Below are 20,982 nucleotides of genomic sequence, written 5' to 3' on the forward strand. Positions count from 1 at the left end.
AGGTGTGCAATAACTTTAAAACGGAGTTTTCATATGTTAGGGTGGTATGGGCGATTACTATTGAAATATTAAAACCGAATTGTCCACTGAAATCCGGACTTAAACAACCCCTGAATACATAATGGTGGGTGGGTATAAATTGGGTACAAATTGTAACCCAAATTATTAATTTCACAAAAATATATTTTTTGTTAAAAGAAAATTGGATTAGATTCCCCATGCAAACTTTGAAATGAACAAACTGAACAAAAATGTTGGTAGTGTTGCATAGGCTATTGATATTAAAGTTGAAAATACAGTTGCTTAATATATAAAGATTTATAGGCCTACACAATATTGATAATTTAAAAGTAAAAATCACATAGGCCTATTATTTAGGAGGACTACCCTCGCAAAAAAGGGGTGAGGGTATGTTTGTTTCAAATGGGTAGCCCTCCATATGATTTCGGGTCTTCAGGTAGCCCTCATTCCCAAAAAGGTTGGAGACCCCTGCTCTATGCTATCCAGGTTGGGATGTCTAGGACCTGCCCCTAGCGGATTTTTACGTACATTGCAGTTTTTCGAACTTCCGGGTTGGTTTTCGAGTCTGCCCTGATTCAATTTCGGAACAAAATAGTTATGAAAGTGCCCTTACTAATCCGCAAGAAAATTGAACAAACAAACTCGTCCATACATAGAGAACTGCACTACTTGTCGATAAGGAGAGAACACAACATTTTTCAAAGACGAAAAATACATTTTGAAGGGACTTTTATTCTGGCAATCGGAAGTTGTGTCGAAGTGACTAGCGCGACTTTATGGTCTCTACAGAGGAACTGAATGACACCGAACTTGATAAGTTGTTGAGAATAGCCAATTTTTCAGAATGAACAGTCGACTTCAAGAAATTAGAGAGAGACAGAAGCTGAGGCGGCAGCTTTTGGCACAACAGGTAAGCTAAGTTATACCAGCAATATCAGCCAGTGACAGCACCAACGGTTAAGTTAACGTCGGAAAAGCTACACTTCGTGGCCCTAACAATGGCATACAATAATATCCAGGATCATTAATTCAGAGAGCAGTAAATACTTACGTTAGCCTACATTTACAGCTGGAACTGCTAGGGGATGCTACATTGACTGACGTTAGGACTGTGGCTGTAACGTTTACTTTATCTTCCACGTGAAGTAACTTAGGTGGCAACCTATCTACAATCTTTTAGTTTAAACATCCATCGAATCTACTCTTCTAGTCGGTAAGTAAAGGTCTGTAAGATACGAAACAAAACGAAATTGCGATGCAGTGTGAACATGCAAAACAGTTACACGAGTCAAATGCCTGTTTTAAAAAAAATATTTCGCATTCTATTTCACCTCACCTCACCCTCACCTCACCTCCCGGCTATTAATCGTACAAAGATTCAAAACCCATTCATAAGTCCTAATAGCTCGTCGCTTTACGCGCAAATGGTTGACCACAAACCAGAGGCTACTAATGAACCGTGGCGCTACAAAAGCAACAAAAGTTGCTTGTTGGTAATAAACATTTTAACTGTTACCCAACAACATCAAATACAATGGATATCACAAAACGGAACAGGCAAATGGAAATTAGTCTCCTTTTCGCCACAATGCATTGCATTACGTCACCTTGGGGAGGCTACACAATCATGGGGAACACTGCTGACTTGACAGTTGTCCAGAAGACGACCATTGACACCTTGCAGAAGGAGGGGAAGGCACAAAAGGAGGGGTGCCAAGCAGGGGTGCCATCACTTGTGTGAAAGTAGTATTGCCAAATTTCTTGCCAAACCCAATGTGTTGTGTTTATTATATCGGAGAGAATACCATACCATAGCCATACCATAGCCTATAGGCCTACTCATAATAAATTAGCAATCCACATCCCAATCACACAGGCCATTAAGTCACATGCTGTTACTGACTGCTGACAATTGTATAGGCAGTGTTGTAGAAGTTCATACTTCACAAGAGCTAGATGGACGTTGGAGTAGGCCTATTTTGTAAGAGGTAGTGTGGATCATAAAAGGGCCTCACCCGGGCATTTTTAATCAGCTGATCAGCTATCCAGCAGCAGTGTGTGATGTTTAGCCAGGGGCTGAGTGTAATCTTAGGTAATGTCATGTCATGTATGAGAACTAATATTGCCTGGCAATACTACATTGAAATAGCGGCGGCCATGTCTCCATGCATTTTGGTGTTAACGTTAGTTTGCTTTGCATGTGAACATGATGTGACTTGCGATTAATATTAAAACCATATAGCAAATTGACATACTACAATTATAGCCTTATGATATATTACAAAAAAAAGTTTCATCGCGAGTGCGAATGCACGAGTCCAAGTTCGAGTCATTCAGTGCTCAAGTCCAAGTCAAGTCACGAGTCTCTAAATTTAGCTAATGACTCGGACTCGAGTTCGAGTCTTGGACTCGAGTACTACAACACTGACAAGCAATAGGGATAACTGCACCCTGGAAAGGATTGTGAAACAAAACCCATTCAAAAATGTGGGGTAGATTCACAAAGAGTGGACTGCAGCTAAAGTCAGTGCTTCAAGAACCACCAAGCACAGACGTATGCAAGACATGGGTTTCAGCTGTCGCATTCCTTGTGTCAAGCCACTCTTGAACAAGAGACAGCGTCAGAAGCGTCTCACCTAGGCTAAAGACAAAAAGGATTGGACTGCTGCTGAGTGGTCCAAAGTTATGTCCTCTGATGAAAGAAAATGTTGCATTGCCTTTGGAAATCAAGGTCCCAGAGTCTGGAGGAAGAGAGGAGAGGCACAGAATCCATGTTGCTTGAAGTCCAGTGTAAAGTTCCAGTCAGTGATGGTTTGGGGTGCCATGTTATCTGCTGGTGTTGGACCACTGTGTTTTCTGAGGTCCAGGGCCAACGCAGCTGTCTACCAGGAAGTTTTAGAGCACTTCATGCTTCCTGCTGCTGACCAACTTTATGGAGATGCAGATTTCATTATCCAACAGGACTAAAGCTTCCAGTTACCTGGTTTAAGGACCATGGTATCCCCTGCTATACGCCAGACCTTCGACCTGCGACCAGTTTATTACTCCTGGTGTGGGAAGTTCACACACATCTAAAGTGTAGTGGCATGGAAGAACCATTTCTTTCTTTTCATATCCAATATCCAACTAAAAATTGTGATATATTTAGCAAACTAAACTTCTGTATGAAAACAGGTAATGGCAATAATATAAATAAAAATAATAATAATAATAATAAAATATCATCTTGCTATAAAATATATTTCTCAAAACACACACACAGGCCTATTGCAATCACTTGTACATCAATGGCAAGTTTTTCTTCGCAAACAGAAGCATTTCTGCTTTGTCACCAGATAGTCAGTTTCTTCTCTCATCTGCCACATGTCCAGCCAGGGTAAACAAGCGCTCACTGTCAACGCTTGTACATGGTGCAGAGAGGTAAGCTCGGGCAAGTGGAGCAAGTGCAGGGAAATGATCTTTGTTGATCCTCCAGTAGGTCAATGCATTTTCACTTCGGCCAATGGGCGCCTCTGACAGGTAGCTCTGTACCTGCACAGACAAGGGGCTGGCCAGTTGTTGCTCCACCTCAGTATTTTCCTTAAGAATTTGGTCATGAACTGAAAACCGTAAGCTACGTGGCTTTTTGACTGGCGGTGCTTCCTCTGGGTCAGGTCCACGAGCCGTGGATGCCTCAGCAGCTGGTTCCTCTGGTGGGCATCTGGTCTCCCTCTGCAGTGCAGTCAGAAGCTCCTGTTTCACTTGATCTTTCACTTCATTGGAGAAGTAGCAATTATTGTACCTATTGCACAAACAAAAAAAGAAGGATTTAAGAAAGAATTGTTTCAGAATCAGATATTAACAGACTATATGATAGGCCTATGTATATTCATTCATTCATTTATTAATAAAATAAATTCATAATGAGCACATTCTCAATTAACCCCCACTGGTGCATAGTGAGAGTGGCCGGCAGGTCATTCTCCGTAGCGATTGCCCCTAGCTCACGTCTCTGCTCAATCAGCGATTCTAGCATATAGAAAGTACTGTTCCATCTTGTGATGACATCTTGCTGCAGGCACTTCCTTGTTTCCTAGATATCATGAAATAGCGAGTAGGCCTGTGGTGAGTGTTTAAAATGTCCAACAATTTTCTTCCCAGTTTTCACTATGTCAATGATGCTTCGTTGGGACAGCAGACCCTCGTTCACTGCTAACTGTAATGTATGCGCCATGCAGGGCAAATTAGCCAAGTTGGCGTCATTCAGTGCTTTCACCATGTTCCTTGCATTGTCTCGCAACACTACATGCACCCTACTCCTGTCGATTCCCCAATGTTGTAACATTCTATCGAATGCAAAGGCCAGATTGAAAAAAACTAATCGCTGCATTTGGGTTAGAGATCGACCGATATGTTTTTTTCAGGGCCGATACCGATATCAATTATTACCAAAACAGGAGGCCGATAACCGAAATGTAAAACCAATATGTCAGTTGTCAAAAAGGGGGGTAGATAGTAAAGGCTATATGCTTTTCTTTCTTCTTTTTATACACAATTGTCTATCAACTTGCATCACTTTGCAAGTGTAAATCCTGTGTATCATGTTAATCCAAGAGCTGAGTGATAGTAATTATGTTCATAGAGTAGGCCTGCACAATGGGCTATGTGCTTGTTAAGGGACCTGTCACAAAGAGGATGCTTTGCCATCGTGTGTGTGAGTGCACGAGAGGGAGAGGAAGAGGTGCATGCGTGATGGCAAGTGTTACGGTTGAATAGTTTAACAAAACAGTTTTAAAACAGTTTTAAAAAAAATCTTAGGCTATTTAAGCATGCAATTTGTGTCCATGTGTAGTAGAGGGAGAGCAGATAGCTAACAAACGTTCAGAAAAAGTCCTGTTGGCAAATTTGAGGAGAAGTCGGTAAAGGGGCTATTTTACACAATTTGAGGGTGCTGAATTCAAATATTTTGTTTACCAAGCTCAATTTTGAGTTTTAAGCTTGCTAATTAGCATCATTAGCATAATTCACATACTTTTTGGTTTTGCCATCAGATATCATAGGAATTGCTAAAAATAAGGCATTAATATACTCTTTATGTATCAGATATGTTGTAGGACAGGACAGGAATTACCCCAATGACCCTCAAGAAGCAAATGAAAATAAGCTACAACTAAAATATAAATTGAAATAATAGCTAAAATTCAGTATGACGTAGTGCTGGGCGGTATACCGGTTCACACTGTATACCGGTGTATATTTTCGTTATGATATGAATTTTTAATATACCGCCATACCGGTGTATTTGATTACACAACGTTTGGAACGCTGCGCCGCGCAACAGTGTTTCAGACGGGACTTTTTTCACACACACGCATGGTGCGACTGTGAGGCATGGTGAGGGTAAACACAAAACACCTTAAGTTTTTCCCCTGAAGTATGACCCTTAAGGCTTAATTTCTCCTTAGGTAAGGGGTTTATTTAAGGGTGTTGCACAGAATACCTTAAATTGTTTCTTTAGTTAAGGAAAAACGTTAAGGGATACTGCATTGAAGGGGATTTACCGTCACAAAAATTCTATTGAGATTGTTCAACAGCTGTAACTAGCTGGCTAGTAGGTGATGTCGTTAGTTAGCAACCCACCGAACACAGTGAAGTTTAATGAACTTATCATTCGTCTCACCTTAAGAACCCGCTGAAATTATCCAGGTAGCAAGTAAAGCATGTTATAGACATGAACTGAGCAATACTAGCTGGCTAGTTAGAAATGATCCTGACTGTCATCAGTGCACCAAAACGAACTTTTTTTGTTAATGTTTTGCCTAGCGAACCGAACCGAAGCTCATGACAGGCTAACAAGACATCCACATCCACATGAAGTTAACGTTAGCCTACCACTAACGTCATGTAAACCACACAATAACAATAAGGCATGTTTCTGATAGTCCTATTTGACAGAGTAAGCATATTAGCAGAGAGGTTTTATTTTAAATTGTATAATTTTCAAAAAAGTATATTATTGCAAGTTGCACTACTTTTTGTATTGGTTTTATACAAGATGTTTGTGATTTGCACAGTAAAAGTTCTGTATTTTGACTGCAATTGTCTTTGCATTCTGATTAGATTCTTCATTTTGACTGCAATTGTCTTTGCATTCTGATTAGATTCTTCATTAGAATCATGAGTGGCTCTTTGTAAACAGCATAATTTTCTGGGGCCATGCAAAACTGCATTACCCCTTGTGTGGAGTTATTCTACATCATGACAGTAAAATAGACCATCCTTAGTCCATGTACTGCAGCAATTCCTCTCTCAACCTGTAGAAAATGCTGTGAACATCTGATTATGCATGAAAAAAAATACTGTGAAACCGTAAGAATTTTGAAAAATACCGTGATATACATTTTTGGTCATACCGCCCAGCACTAGTATGACGTTTAGAAACAAAATAGATTCTTTGATAAAAAATTGATAGAATAGTAGGTGACTGCTCATTTTTCTGTAGAAAGTACTTTGTCACTAACTATTATGAACAGTTGTCAGTCTTTACAGAGGATTTACACTGCATTTTTTTTTACTGTAAAGGAGACTGTGCTTGCCTAGTTAAAACATCTCACTGGTGCTCTTTCCTATCATTCAAATTCCAGCCATGCAGAAAAATGGAAGAGGAGTGCTGAAGAGTGCTATGGAGATTGCATTATTTGCAAAAAATGTATGGTTATGGTTATGGGATTTTGCAGACGCCTTTGTCCAAAGCGACACACAAATACAAAAACAACATAATATTTAAAATATAACAGGGAACAGATTAGAATGTTGGTCAAACTATAATAAGGAGGTTAGCAATAATAAACAACAATGTCAATTCAATCAATAGCCTAATATAATAAGCAATGAAAATGAGGGAAAAAGCAATAAACAATAATGTCCATTTAATCAATAATATAAAAAAAACAATGACATGGTAAGACTATATTAAGGAGAATATCAATAATAAACAATAATGTCAAATTAATCAACAGCCTAATGGAAATAAAACAATATTATACAAACCATAACGCATAAGAAGCACTTAAATAACTAAGTGCATGTTGAACATGTCTTTAGACCCCTCTTAAACAACCCAAAACTACCACAGGAACAGAGACCACTGGGCAACTCATTCCACCAACATGGAACCACTGAGGAAAAGAGTCTTGACCTACAGTAGTGTTTATGACTGGTCGACATAACAGACGCTCATCAGAAGACTGCAGTAGGCGGTTGGGGATGTATGCCTTGATTATTGAATTAAAATAACTAGGAGCAGATCCAGTCAGTGTCCTATAGGCCAAAGTGAGAGATTTAAATTTAATTCTGGCTACTATAGGAAGCCAATGGAGAGTAACTAGGAGAGGAGTTACATGTGTCCTCTTTGGCTGATTGAAGACCAGGCGTGCTCCAGCATTCTGAATCAGCTGTAATGATCTTATTACACAAGCGGGTAAACCAACTAATAGTGAATTACAATAGTCCAGCTTGGAGATGACCATGGTTTAAACAAGACGTTGTGTGGAATCTTGTGTCAGATAAGGTCTGATCTTCCTAATGTTGTAAAGCATACACTGACATGATTTTGCAATAAGCTACAGGGTTAGTGAAGTTGAGTCAAGCTGGATGTTAATCTGTTGGGGAATAGCTGTTTTAGCTGGAAACACCAAAACAATTTAGACAAGATATCCTTTATAGTGCAACAAAAAGAAACATTATCCAGTGCATCATTACTGCATATGATGAAAGGGAAGTGGACCTAGGACAAATCCTTAGCTATGAACTAATGTACTGTAGTTATTGCAGATAGCGATGGTTATTTGTGAAGTGGAAATCAGTCTATCCTCACTCAAGTGCTGTCTAGCAATGTGGAATGTCCAGTAGCGATCACTGCAAAAACTGCTCATTCAACACTGGTAATAGATGCTCAAGATCTAGTTATGTCTTTAGGACACCCATCTGACTGCAGCACATTTAAGAAGTATGCAGGAAAGTTGTAAGACACTTTTGTATTGTTATTTGGTATTTGTTATGTGGTAGCAAATGATGTTAACTATCAAAGAAATAGACCTAATGCACACAGCACACAGATATTGCAACAGATAATGGTGTAGGCCTATCTGATTAAGACCTGAGTGGTTGAAACATACAAATTACACTGGGAGAAAAGAAGACTATCTTCTTTTCCCTTTGCAACTGTCAAAGAAATCCCATAAACACAGAAAGGCCTAGGGTAGCCTACATCAGATGGCCTAAAGATTAGGCTCTTCTGCATAGCATTAAGTGACTTGCATGCAGTAATTTGAACACTGACCTTGATCTAGCCTACTTTGGCTAAAGGTAATTTATTGCCAAAACACCATATAAATGAGCTATAACAAACAATAAAGGACTTAATCACACACAAACTACTATTTTACTGACTACAAAAATAATAATTATGTAGGACGTTTAGAAGTTTAAAACCCAGAATTGACCAAAAGTGCACCAAATTCAACACAAATGACTCCATACACTTGGAGGAGGCCTGCGTCCTTTCTTTTCCAGATATTTTAGGATTTGGTTTTAGGACTTGATATAGTTTCAGTATCAAGATATTTATTAGAGATGCACCGATATGGAATTTTAGGGCCGATAACGATAACCGATATTTATTGGTTTGTTGTGACCGATACCATAACCGATAATATTACTCTTGAAAAAAAATTGTGAAAAGTGATTTGGGGAAAGCATTTAATAAGCATCATTTTATTGCAGTAATTTTACCTACCACCAAATGATGGACAGAACTCATAATAGTCCTCAATAGTGCGGCAGTCAACAACATAACAGTAGCCTAGCCCTACAGTATGTGTGGCTCCTTTAAGTGAACTGACGTCAGTGAATAGCGAGTGAGTGGCTAGAGAGTATGAATCGTTTTAATTTAGGACTAAACGCTCATAAACGGCTCAGCTGGGAATAAGCTACAGTATAGTGACCAAATCAGAGTTTGTGAGGGAAACTTAGGTTTAGTTTCAACTGCGGGTAACTGAATAAAGCTGCAACTCCTCAGACTGTATCTTATGTCCGTCTACTCTGTTGCACACAACCTGCTGCAGCAGAAATTAAAGGCGTTAGCCCCGAAGGTTTTAATAACTTATTATGATGACCTGTCTGGAACTGAAGCAGGAATGGTTAGCATATTTCTAGGTAGTAATAAAAAACCCAAGCTAACGTAATGCAAATATAATACTAAAACCCAACTTAGAACTAGGCCTACTTATGTACTCGTCCCACTAACGAGTTTGCTTATTTGTTTCCCCGACCAGCGTGGTAAAGTGCAAACACAACAGCACAAGACGGCTCTAGATAGGGCTGAGCTCCGCTCTGATAAGGTTAAATGGCGAATCATTCACGAGATGATTTTGAGATGCACAGATTCCCAAATGAACGCATATCCACAGATTTTGTTAGAGTTTGTAGAGTGGTGAAATACATTCACACCGCTGACATTATATTGAGGAAAAAGTATAGACAACCAAGCTCAAGTAGCTCAGTGTTGCCAGACAGACCTTAGGCTACGTAGGCCTAAATTAGGACTTTAAAAAATATCGGCGCAAATTATCGGCCAGAATTCTGTTATCGGACCGATAATAATATTTTCATTTTTTCACTTATCGGCCAATAATATATCGGCCGCCGATATATCGTGCATCCCTAATATTTATGGCAGGTATTGTATCAAAGTCATAATTTTGGTATCGTGACAACACTATGCCAGAGCCACTCTGTTTTCTAGATGTCGAGGATCGGAGGCTCTACCACCAACAAGTGATGCTGCTCAATGGCATATTAGAAGAGCTCATTATCAAGCTCTAGTATGGAGGCAAGCACACATACCAAATCCAGTGTTACTAGAAGTAAAATGTTTTCTACTTGTCGGTTGTTACTGACGGTAGATGCAGTTCTGCATTAGGCTTATTCCCGCTATCTAAGTTCATTCTGTAGGATATATTCTGAGTTGAAGGTTATCTGTGCAACTTGTTATTGTGATGAAATGCATTAAACACCACATGAGTGACTGACTATGTTAGCAATAAAAATATGGTTGTGTTTTGATTAAAATTTCCGAGTTTATTACATGTTAACTGTAATCATGTTCCCATTAAATACATTAATAAACTATAGTATGCTTTCTTTAATGCTCAAACATGTATTTAGTGTATTTAGAGAACAATTTTATTTGGTTTTAGTGATTACTTTTGAAATCAACCCAATTTAGGGAAAAATAAGCAAAGAAAATCGCTAGGCAGCTAGGACGCGAACAGCTAGGACGCGATTTTGTTCAGGTCGGATTAAATTACGGTTGGCCCTGGGTGCATGTAGTCTTTTCTGACAGTCTGTTTCAAAAAGGAGCAATTAGACTTTTTGACGTTCGCTATCGCATAATTTAGGACTTGTCTGTACTATGTCCGCCGAGGTGTCCCGTTATTCACAATTAACGAACGAGGCGGAGGCAGAGAACTCCCGACGTGCAGCAAGCGAGTTTGTGGGATAACTAGTAAACAGCATCAGTAACGTGCATCAATCGGGAATTCGCTAAATGAAGGAAGTGGGTGCTTTACTTATTGATCCGGATCAAAGAGACAATAGCTTACAAAGTGGTGTTTTTGTAACTTCAGCGTAGATGAATGTGATTCACTGCAACTTCAGCAATTTAGGCTACCTTCCTTACCTTCGAAAAATAGCTCCGTAGGCTACAGCTGAAGCCCAGTCTGTCTCAGTGAGAATCCTAAACTTTGTCTGTGTTCAGTCTTCGATCCTGATTGGCTGCATTCGTGCTAACTAACAAATCAGACGGTGTAGTGGGCGGGACAGTGCTCTTGACCACAGAGTAGCAAATTCAAGGAGTGAGAGACGCTACTGACAAAGTAGCGCGTTTCATTCTTTATCCATTTCAATATCGGCTTATCCGTGGAAAAAATGACCGATACCAATTATTATAAAAATGCTAAATATCGGCCCTAATAATCGGCCAGGCCGATAATTGGTCGACCCCTAATTTGGGTTTTGCATATTTCTCAATTTAAAAAGTTCCATATTTTCAACTGAATTCTAAAGATAATGAATATAGGCTATATGGAGTGTGTTTTATTTGTTATGCCCTTTATGCGTACATTTTGTACGTGCACTTCTGCTGTAGCATTTATTTCAGTTTATATAAGCTATATTTTTGAAAAATACAATGTGTTGCCTCAAGCCCGCTGCTTTTGAAATTTTATTTGAAACAATCAAATATGTCTTAAAGTTAAGTTCATAAAATGACGTTCTTTGCTTCCATTTGATTCCCAATTAACATACTGGTAAAATGGCTTTGCATTGTTAATATGGACTTCTGGAATGTTTAGAAATGTAAAATAATAGATAATCATGTGATAAAATAGGTGATTAATCACAATTAACTATAAATTGAGCGATTAATCGTGATAAAAAAACAATTGTTTGACAGCCCTAATTTTAGTGCAATTATAAATGCTTAATGCTAATGATTTGTATGGTTTTCTTCCAGCTTGGAGCTGAGAGTGCAGACAGTATTGGTGCTGTGCTCAATAGTAAAGATGAACAAAAGGAGATTGAGGAGACGAGAGAGATTTGCAGGTGAGCGGCAGAATTTTATAACCACTTTTTTTTATGGTAACATTTTATTTGATGGGTAAGTGGATAACATATAAAAAAATCTTAAATGCCTCATAATATCTTCAGGAAAGGAGTGCCTGGGTCACTATTCGACTCATCTCGGATTGGGTTAAAATAATGTAATCTATTGGGTTGGTGACTTTAACTAAGTTGGGTTACTTTTACTAAACCAACTATGGGTCATTCTTACAAACATGATGGGTCAAAATAACCCATTACTCGTTTATATTCACCTCTATGTATTTGACCCACTATTGAGTTCTGTTTTTTGCTTATGGATTTACAAAACCAGATTTCTTTACTTTATTTTACTTAAGTAGGCCTACATCAAGGTGAAATTGGGCGGAATTGTATCAGCCGAAATAGAAATAGGATAATGCATTATATTAATTTTAATATTTTATTGTCCACAATCCACATTACTTGAAAGTCACACCTTTTGTTAACAGCTTGGCCTGATGTAGACAATGTACATTAAAATGGGCAACAATAGCCATGTAATGAAATAAAACAGTTAGACAGAATTATTTATTTGATATTTAATTTATTTTTGAACAGATCACCTGAAAAGCATGTGATACTTCCATGAAGGCAGGCAGATTCCACGGTCCGCTTTGGGGGTCAGCCCTGTCAATCAAAGAAAAAAAAAAGAGTGCATTAAGTAAGGGATAATGGACGACACGGTGGTCTGTTCACAGAAGTTAATGCACGGTCGAGGTTTTTAAAACGGCCCCGACGCGAAGCGAAGGGCCGTTTAAACCTCGTAGTGCATTAACTTCTGTGAACAGACCACCGTGGAGTCCATTATCCCGCTTATTCCACTGTTGCCACTTGCGTTGTGTTCATTTCCTGTTACAATTTAAACGTTTTAATCGCTAAAACTGTCTTGTTTGTAGAACTAATTTCTTCCGACACATATCAACTAATTTCTCAACTCACAGGACAAACTGCCGTTACTAGTTCTAAATGGATGGTTGCTACGGCCAAAGGCCAGTCGTTAGTTCTATCTCTCCCGTTGTCAAGCGGGCGTATCCCAAGATTCTGATGAACTTTAGCTTTGAAACATCGCTATTTTACTTAGCCTGCTGTCATCCATCTAGCTAAAAGCCACCTCCGTCATATGCTACAATGTTGCAATGTTCTGAACGTCTGCATTTTACAATGCATTTTACTGCAACGTGACAGTTCATTTAAACTTCACAACGAGTTCGGCAAATTAATATACAAGTGTGATACGGCCAAAAAAATGGATCTACTTCATAGGTGTGCAGATAACATACGGTTAATGGTCGTTCTAAATTACGTAGGACAATTGGAAATTCAACCAAGCAGTGGAATAATCACTGTTATAGACTTTCATGAACCATTATCAGTGAAAATTCACCAGGAAACAAAATATTAGTGCAACACACTCGAAAACCTTGACCACATTATGGAGTTGTTTTAAACATACCGGTAATACAAAACGTGCGTATGGAGATGAGCTGGATAACATTAGCTAGCTAGATAACATTAGCAGGCTGACACACAAGTTCAGTATTGGCAGTGCTAACGTTAGCTAGCTAATGTTAACACATTATTAAGTTAGTGAATCCAAGTTGAGTATAATGTTACCACCAAAAACCACCCCGTAAGTTACATGGAGGGGGCACTTTCCTAAGCTATCAAACCAGCAAGCTGGGTTACAGAAATAACCCAACATGAGTAAAAACAACCCCAGAAATTGACCCAACAGTGTCAACCCAGTGCTTGGGTTGAAAAAATAACCCAGCATTTTTTACAGTGTGTGTGAAGCACAGAGGCTGAGTAGCTTCGTGGCTGCAGGTGTGCTGCTAATTTCAGCTGCTGTGTGTGGATCAGAGGAGGCTCCTTCATTGAGGAAAGGGAGGAACACCCTCCCTAAAATTTCAGAGAAAAATAAAAAATATATAAAGTGAATTACTAATCTGATAAATTACTGTTAATATTACTATTTTTAACACTTTGAATGAACAAACTCGTTCCCCTAGGTCAAAATGCCAACAGCACCCCCTATCGCTATTGAAAATTACTGTATGGAGGAGCTTCCTCCTCAAGCCCCTCATTGAAGTCCATTATAAACGCCTCGGGCCCCAGCGGCTCGTGAATCACGTCGTTTTCAATGGCCAAGGGAGGAAGCTCCTCCGTACAGTAATTTTCAATTGCGATAGGGGGTGCTGTTTTTAGCGGCAACGGTTCAAGAACGTTATCTGCAGTCTACGAATCTTATGTTGAACGGAAAGCTTGTTTTTTGCTCGTGAAATAAACAGTACAATGGAATCAGAGGACAATCTCAAATCTTTTATACATTCAAATACACTGTGAATACACTGATGTATGATGAATGTTTATCAAAGCAGGAAGACCAGCTCCAAAAATTCATATTCCAAAACAAGACGGTAAGGCTAGTGTAGGCTACTGAATGCTACATAGTCAGACAAATAGGCTACTAATGGCTAACTGGTAACGTTAGCACATAAAACAATCAGCCATAGCCTACTGCTGACCTGTCACATACGTGGACAGTTCACTTGGTGATAAAACATTTTTGGATAGTTATGCGTTGTTATAATCATCCAAGTTATGCTTTCATAAATTCCCACTTAGCTATTACAACCTGTCTTTAAATTATAGCGATTTGGCTTTAAAAACAATAGCATGTTACAAATAGCCACATTTAAGGTCTATTTTTAATGGTAAATAGTTACATGGTTTTATAAAACGTCTATTTTTATTATTATAGACTTTTCTGCCAATATATTACACTGAGCAAAACCTCCAGACTTTCCGTAATTTTTCACATCTGGAAAACAGTATTTCATAACTAGACCTACATATCTTCCCTGACTTCCCAGACCTAAATTTACATTTATTTACATTTACATTTATTAATTTAGCACTATTATCCAAAGTGACTTATATATTTAAATTATATTACAAAGTCCATTGTCCCTGGACGAATTTGGGGTTAAGTGCCTTGCTCAAATGCACAATGGTTGAAGCCAAGAATTGAACCCACAACTTTTCTGGCTGCTGCATGCTTGCCTAGCTCCTTAGATCAGACCCCCCCCCTGCTACATAGTACATACTGCTGCCATAAATGTGTCTGGATAGGCGGCCTACATACTCTATTGTTCACATATGCCACCAACACCATCACAACCTCACATTTGCCACTAACGCCAATCAAGCAGACATTCCTTCCTCCGTTATTTTTTTAACCACCAGCCGCCACTGGTGTGGATACATGAACTCTTGGGCTACCGAACATGGCACACTCCTCTGCTCTTAAATAGGGTGTATTTTGAGTGCGTTCGTAAATTCAATCTGACACTCTGAAAATAGAATAACGCTCTGAAGTTCGAAAAAGATAAGCGTTCTAACTCCCTATGAGTTTACGAACGGTTATTTGGGATTACAGACAGTATGGTTTACGATATGGATGCCACTACAGCACTTGTGAAACAGGGTTTATGTGTCTTTCAGAACTCAATTCCACTAATGCAAGAGCTTCTTGACAGTGATGATGAGGAACACTCTGTAAGCAATTATTTTAACCTACTAAATAACAACAATTAGCTGTTTAGTTTTATTTTACTTTGCCGTCGTAAATAGCCTACTTCTCATGACTTGTTCCCCCTGTACACAATGAAAATGCTTTTGTTGTATAAGTATACTCTTTTGATCCCGTGAGGGAAATTTGGTCTCTGCATTTATCCCAATCCGTGAATTAGTGAAAAACACTCAGCACACAGTGAACACACAGTGAGGTGAAGCACACACTAATCCCGGCGCAGTGAGCATGCTTGGACAAAGACCCATGGTTATCTTGCCCCCACTTACAGTATGGGAGAGTTACAGACAATGGTATCATCTTGGGGTCACCAAGTTCCTAAAAAACGTGTGACCTCACTGCTAATAGATTATTTAGAGGGCATGCCAGGTAAAAGCCTGTCATTTAATTACCAATTTAAACGGCAGGAGTTAATGAATGGTACAGTGACTTTGTCTGGAAGTGTGGTCTATTGTCAGATGAAATTAAAGTTGCGCTCTTTGGCTAGAAACACTTTAGATGTGTTTGGCGTACATAGAAGAATGACTATACCAGAGACGGTTGATAAAGACGGTGTTCTAAAGGATCTTTGACTATACTGGAAAGAACCCCATGCCTAATGAGAATTATGGTGGAGGGGCTGTGCTATTGTGGGGCTGTTTTTATTCCCAAAGGCCTTGGGAACCTAATTAAGGTGTATGAACCTGAACATTTTCAAAGAAAATCTGTCAATGCCCTTTAAAACAAAGCAAACTTGTTATTGTCATTTTCCCTTTGTTCTCTTAATATAGCAATTTGTTTTCAGGATGACAAAAAATATGGGATTTTCATTGTTCTCAGTAAACAGCTGCAGTATTCTAGAATTATATTGGGGTATAGAGGGTTAACTTAAAACTTGCCCAACACACTGCAGACCCAGTGATGTGATCCTATCTCTCTACAGTCTATTTCAATCTAAATTCATGTAAAAAATAAGTCTCTTATAATTATGAGGTGTGGTTTCTCTCTATTGTTGCTCTGAAGGGTATCTTTGGACACATTGGTTCCAGTCACCAAGCGGAAGTGCCAGATGGAGGGAGAAGATGTTGAAGATGATGTAGTGGAGCACCGGGTGAGTGGCCACCCTGGGCAGATTGCATATTTATTTCTCAGTAATACTACACTTTCACTTACACATGGTTGGTGACTATAATGTAACTTAAGATAAAGTTTTGGATCGTAAAGGAAATAACTCCACCAGCTATCATATTCAAGCTCAAAAAGAGATTAAACTAATAATGGACGAAAAAGACTTGGTTGATATTTGGAGACTAAAGTATCCTAATTTGCAAAGATTCACATGGAGAAGGCAAAAGCAGGCCAGCAGAATTGATTATTTTCTCATCATTCTCACTGACATCTAAAGTAAAGGACAAATTAAGATCAGACCACCAACTCATCTCATTACATATGCAAATGTCAGAATATCTTAGAGGACCTGGGTACTGGAAATGTAACCAAAAATAATTGAATGATTGTGTATTTCAGTAGAAAAAACTAAAACATTTATTATAGGGCAATTCCATGCAAAGGTCATCCTTACCATGGAAAAAAAAAAGTTGTGCATACACAAATAGAACTGTTGTTAAAATCTTCATTTAGGTCTATATTTTATTGTTTGTAACTGATCTGATTGAATTTGATGGAGAATGACACTCTTACATCATAAATATGGTGTGCAACCATACAGAAACAACATATTTCACATGGTAATATTATACATATTTCAAAAGTGGATAAATGGACCCAATGTTCAAACAAATTGTGTCATTTGACAAATTCCAGATTGACAAGGGAATGGTAGAGTAATGTCTATGCTCAGCTTGCCTTTAAGAGCACAACTCCTTACATTTGTAAGGCTTTTGTTTTTAAGTCAGCAAGTTCCATGGCCATGTCACATCCATAACGTTTTATAGGAAAAGTTTATGCTACACATTCAGTCTTGATGCGCCAATGTCCATAGTGTCTGTGCAAAGCTGATTTATATCAATGTAAAGTGTGATGACCAAATTGTGCCCCTTTCTTACTTTTAAAACCTTTAATGGTTATGGATGTGACGTTATGGATGTTACATAATGTGAATTTACAAGACTGGGGACTTTATTATACCTCAAAGCCGATAAAACGTCTGTTCTGGTGGCATGTCAGTTTCAACACATTTCAACTTAGTGTTTACAATTGACATTTCAAAGATTATTAGGTTGATCAAAACCACAGGGAGGCCTTGCCTAACCATTAGCAAAACAAACATAATATTAAAATACCTCCAGTGATTAGCCTAGCCATAGCCTATTTTCAAGTGACCTAATAACGAAAATCTGAGCGATTATCTTCCTGTAACTGTCATACTAATGTTGTACAGTAACTGGATTATCGTGTTAGCTGGTGAAGATGGCTGACTTTGCAGCTGGAGTTAACATAGCAACCTCCTTCTGTTGTAGATCTGTTCAGCCTGCCGTTTACGTCTGCTTAACACAGTTTAATTTTAAATGTGACGCGATATGACAGCATTTGAAGTGTCAGGTCCTCTGTAGCTAATACCCACAGAGTAACATGAGTAAGGGCAGCAATAAACTAGATGTACCGCATAGTGGTACAAAATATGACCGCCGCTCAGTCCTGCATATTCTCTTCACAAAAATAAATCACGCTTGTCAATTTGTCTTTATCTCCTACTCCTGCAACTCATGTGCATGTAAATGTGTGCATATGTGAGTTTGCTTTTGTTTATAAGAGTGTGTGTGTGTGTGTGTGTTTCTGTGTGTGTGCCTGTGCGTATGCGTGCCTGTGTTTGTGTGTTTATGTGTGTGTGTGTGTGTGTGTGCTTGTGTGTTTGCATGCCCACATCCGTATGCGTGCCTGTGTGTGTGTGTTTATGTATCTGCATTCATGTGGGTGGGTGTTGGGTCTGTATGTGTGCGACTGTGCGTGCGTGCGTGTGTGTGTGTGTGCGTGTGTGCGCGTGCGTGTGTGTGCATGTGCGTGTGTGCACGTGCGCGTGCATGTACTTTATGTGTGCAAATCACAAATGAGTGGGTATGGGTTAGGTTCATGCGGGCTCTTGAGACGAACATACCATAAATATTTTGTTATCTTGGGTGCAACGGTTCTGGTAGGGCTAGTTATTTAGGGGAGTGGCCACCAAGTTTCATGTTCCCTGGTGTTTCAGTAACCCGGGAATCACTGACCAAAATTGATGACGGTAAAAGAAAAAAAAAAATTCTTTTTTATATTTTAAATGACTCGTCCTGATTCTTCCTGTGGATCTTAGTGGGCAATGAGGAAGCAATAATTTCATCGCTAGTTTTTCATGATTACTATTTCAATTGTTTCATATCAAAATTCACTACTTAATTATGTGTTTTATGCAGTTTGTCGAGGACTGGTTCAGACACGTCACATCCATAACGTGAAACAGTCACATCCATAACGCCAGTTTTTCCTACATAATGCATTACGAAAATGACGCATAGTTTCAAAAACACACTTTTTGTGTTCATTCAAGTCTCCTTCATGGTACATATATCATAGTTTCGGCAGTTTCCTTCAAAATTCACAGAGTTTGTAGAAAACCTGTAATCTCTCACAAAAGTGTGTCCATTTCATGTCACATCCATAACGCTGATAAAATGCCTTGTATTCTTAAGATGAAATTGATTATATGAAATTTGAGGATTTCTCAGTATTCAGAGGACAGAGGTTGCATTAAAAGTTATGCAAATTAATTCACTGATACTATTTTTTCCCCCACTCTAAGGCATTTTGTTTACCAATATGAGTCCAATTGTCACATCCATAACGCTGGAACTGCCCTATAGTTTTTTTTATATAGATAATGTTGAATTGGCAAGCCCACTTATGGTTTGGGATACCTTTAAATGTGCTTTTAGAGGACATGTATTAAAATGGGCTTCACACAGACAAAAATTATATAGACAAAAAGAACAGAACATCAAAAAAAGAAATTGAATTTATGATTTTAGATATACTGCAGATAAATCAGAAACAACACAGGATACGTTGGATGAATTGGAGCTAAAGCAAAAAGAATATGAAAATCTTATTATAGAAAAATCTAATATTTCATACTTAAAAAAGGGCATCATGGATGGAAAAAGGGGGGAGGTGCAATATTTTGTTTTAAATTACAAAAAAGAAATATATCTAAAAAGAATATACAAAAATGTATTGTAGATGACTCAAATATACTGAGCACACCGACAGCAATCTTAAATGAAATGGAAAAATATTATAAAGAACTATTTACAGGAGATATAATAATGGAATCTGGAAATGATCAAGAAATTGAAGAAGCTTTTTTCCCACAAAGTTGTATTAAACTATCAGAAGAACAAAAACAAACATGTTAGGGTAAAATTACAAATATTGAACTTCAACATGCAATCATGTCTTTTCAGAAAGGGAAAACTCCTGGTCTTGACGGAATTCCTGTGGAGGTATACCAGATATTTTATGAGCAGATCAAAAACCCACTCATCATGTGTTATTCATATGAGCAAGGTATTCTCTCTGGTACCTAAAGAGAGTGCAATGTCTGTGCTCTTAAAGGAACACGCCACCCAATGTCAGTAGTAATATATGTTCTTACCTTAACTTTCACGAGTTGAGTCATACATCTCCCGTGTCGGTACGTGCACTCCAACGCTCTGGTGCGCGGCTGGACTGTGTTAGCATGTTGCTATGCTAGCGGGCTTTGACGGTAACTAAGCGTAGAAGTAATCAGAAACATCCACGTTTTCCCGACTTAAATACAGTTGCACTAGTAGTTGATAGAAATGCTACGGCCACGCAACATGAAACGTGGCGATTTTCCAAGCGAATAAACCGGAGAACTACAATGTGTGGCGCAATAGCACTTGGGAGTACTTCGACCTAGCGTAGTAGTAGGCTATTGTTAACACCTAATTGTAGATCCTATCCACCACAGAGTTTAGAATCCATGCTGGATCGACCCTCCCTCCCCTCTGAGCGAGAGAGAGGCACACACACTAGAGATGCGCTGATGGGCTATTATTTCAACCATAACTGCACAGCAGTTTGTTTTAATGTAGGCTATATGGGTGATGCAGCGCTGCTGACGTGAGGCTAGAAAGCCCTTGCCTGTTCTAGAAAGACTGATCCAATGCAGCAAATATATTAAAAGGCTAAAGTCGTACATTGGCTATGTTGTAGGCTAGCCTATCCCCAGAATATCAGCAGCAAACTCAGTCTCTGTCTCGCAAAACAGTCTCCAAATAAAACGCACATCGGCCTGTTGCCTATTCTGCCAGCTTGTGACAATATATCGTCCAAAATGCTTGATTGCATTGCATTCTCCACATTTTTAGCTAAATTTTCATGTACCACATCAGCATTTTTGTTCAGTGAATCTTTTGTAAATTGCTTTACAATTACCGTCGGGCCTATAGGCCTATTGCCAGGCTTGCCTCGGTCACGTCCTTTTACAATTTTATCATTGTAATAAAAAACGCAATTTGCCACATCATTTCAACATGCTCCTGGCCTACTAATTAATGCCTATTGTACTTTATTTTTTTGCAAAAAGAAAGAAATCCTTGATAAAATAACAAGTCATTCACATTAGAGGCTACTTTACACACTGTTATGTCAGGGTGACTGACGAGCCTGTTCTGAAGACTCCCATTCAT

General features: G+C 38.7%; 1 protein-coding gene across 1 annotated transcript in view; it reads left to right on the top strand.

The window, feature by feature from the left end:
- Positions 1–588: 588 nt before the first annotated feature.
- The window catches only part of mettl14 (methyltransferase 14, N6-adenosine-methyltransferase non-catalytic subunit), a 78,836-nt gene continuing 58,442 nt past the window's right edge, over positions 589–20,982 (top strand). The window contains exons 1-3 of the mRNA XM_076272429.1: positions 589–931; positions 11,576–11,664; positions 16,298–16,385. Coding sequence (XP_076128544.1) covers positions 866–931; positions 11,576–11,664; positions 16,298–16,385 — 243 coding nt within the window. The 5' untranslated portion in view covers positions 589–865. The remainder of the gene's footprint in view (positions 932–11,575; positions 11,665–16,297; positions 16,386–20,982) is intronic.

Source organism: Alosa pseudoharengus, unplaced genomic scaffold (assembly GCF_046254945.1).
Source record: "Alosa pseudoharengus isolate Yale_2024_CS ecotype anadromous, Long Island Sound unplaced genomic scaffold, YU_APseudo_1.1 YU_APseudo_1.1_scf_7, whole genome shotgun sequence".
Lineage (NCBI taxonomy): Eukaryota > Metazoa > Chordata > Actinopteri > Clupeiformes > Clupeidae > Alosa > Alosa pseudoharengus.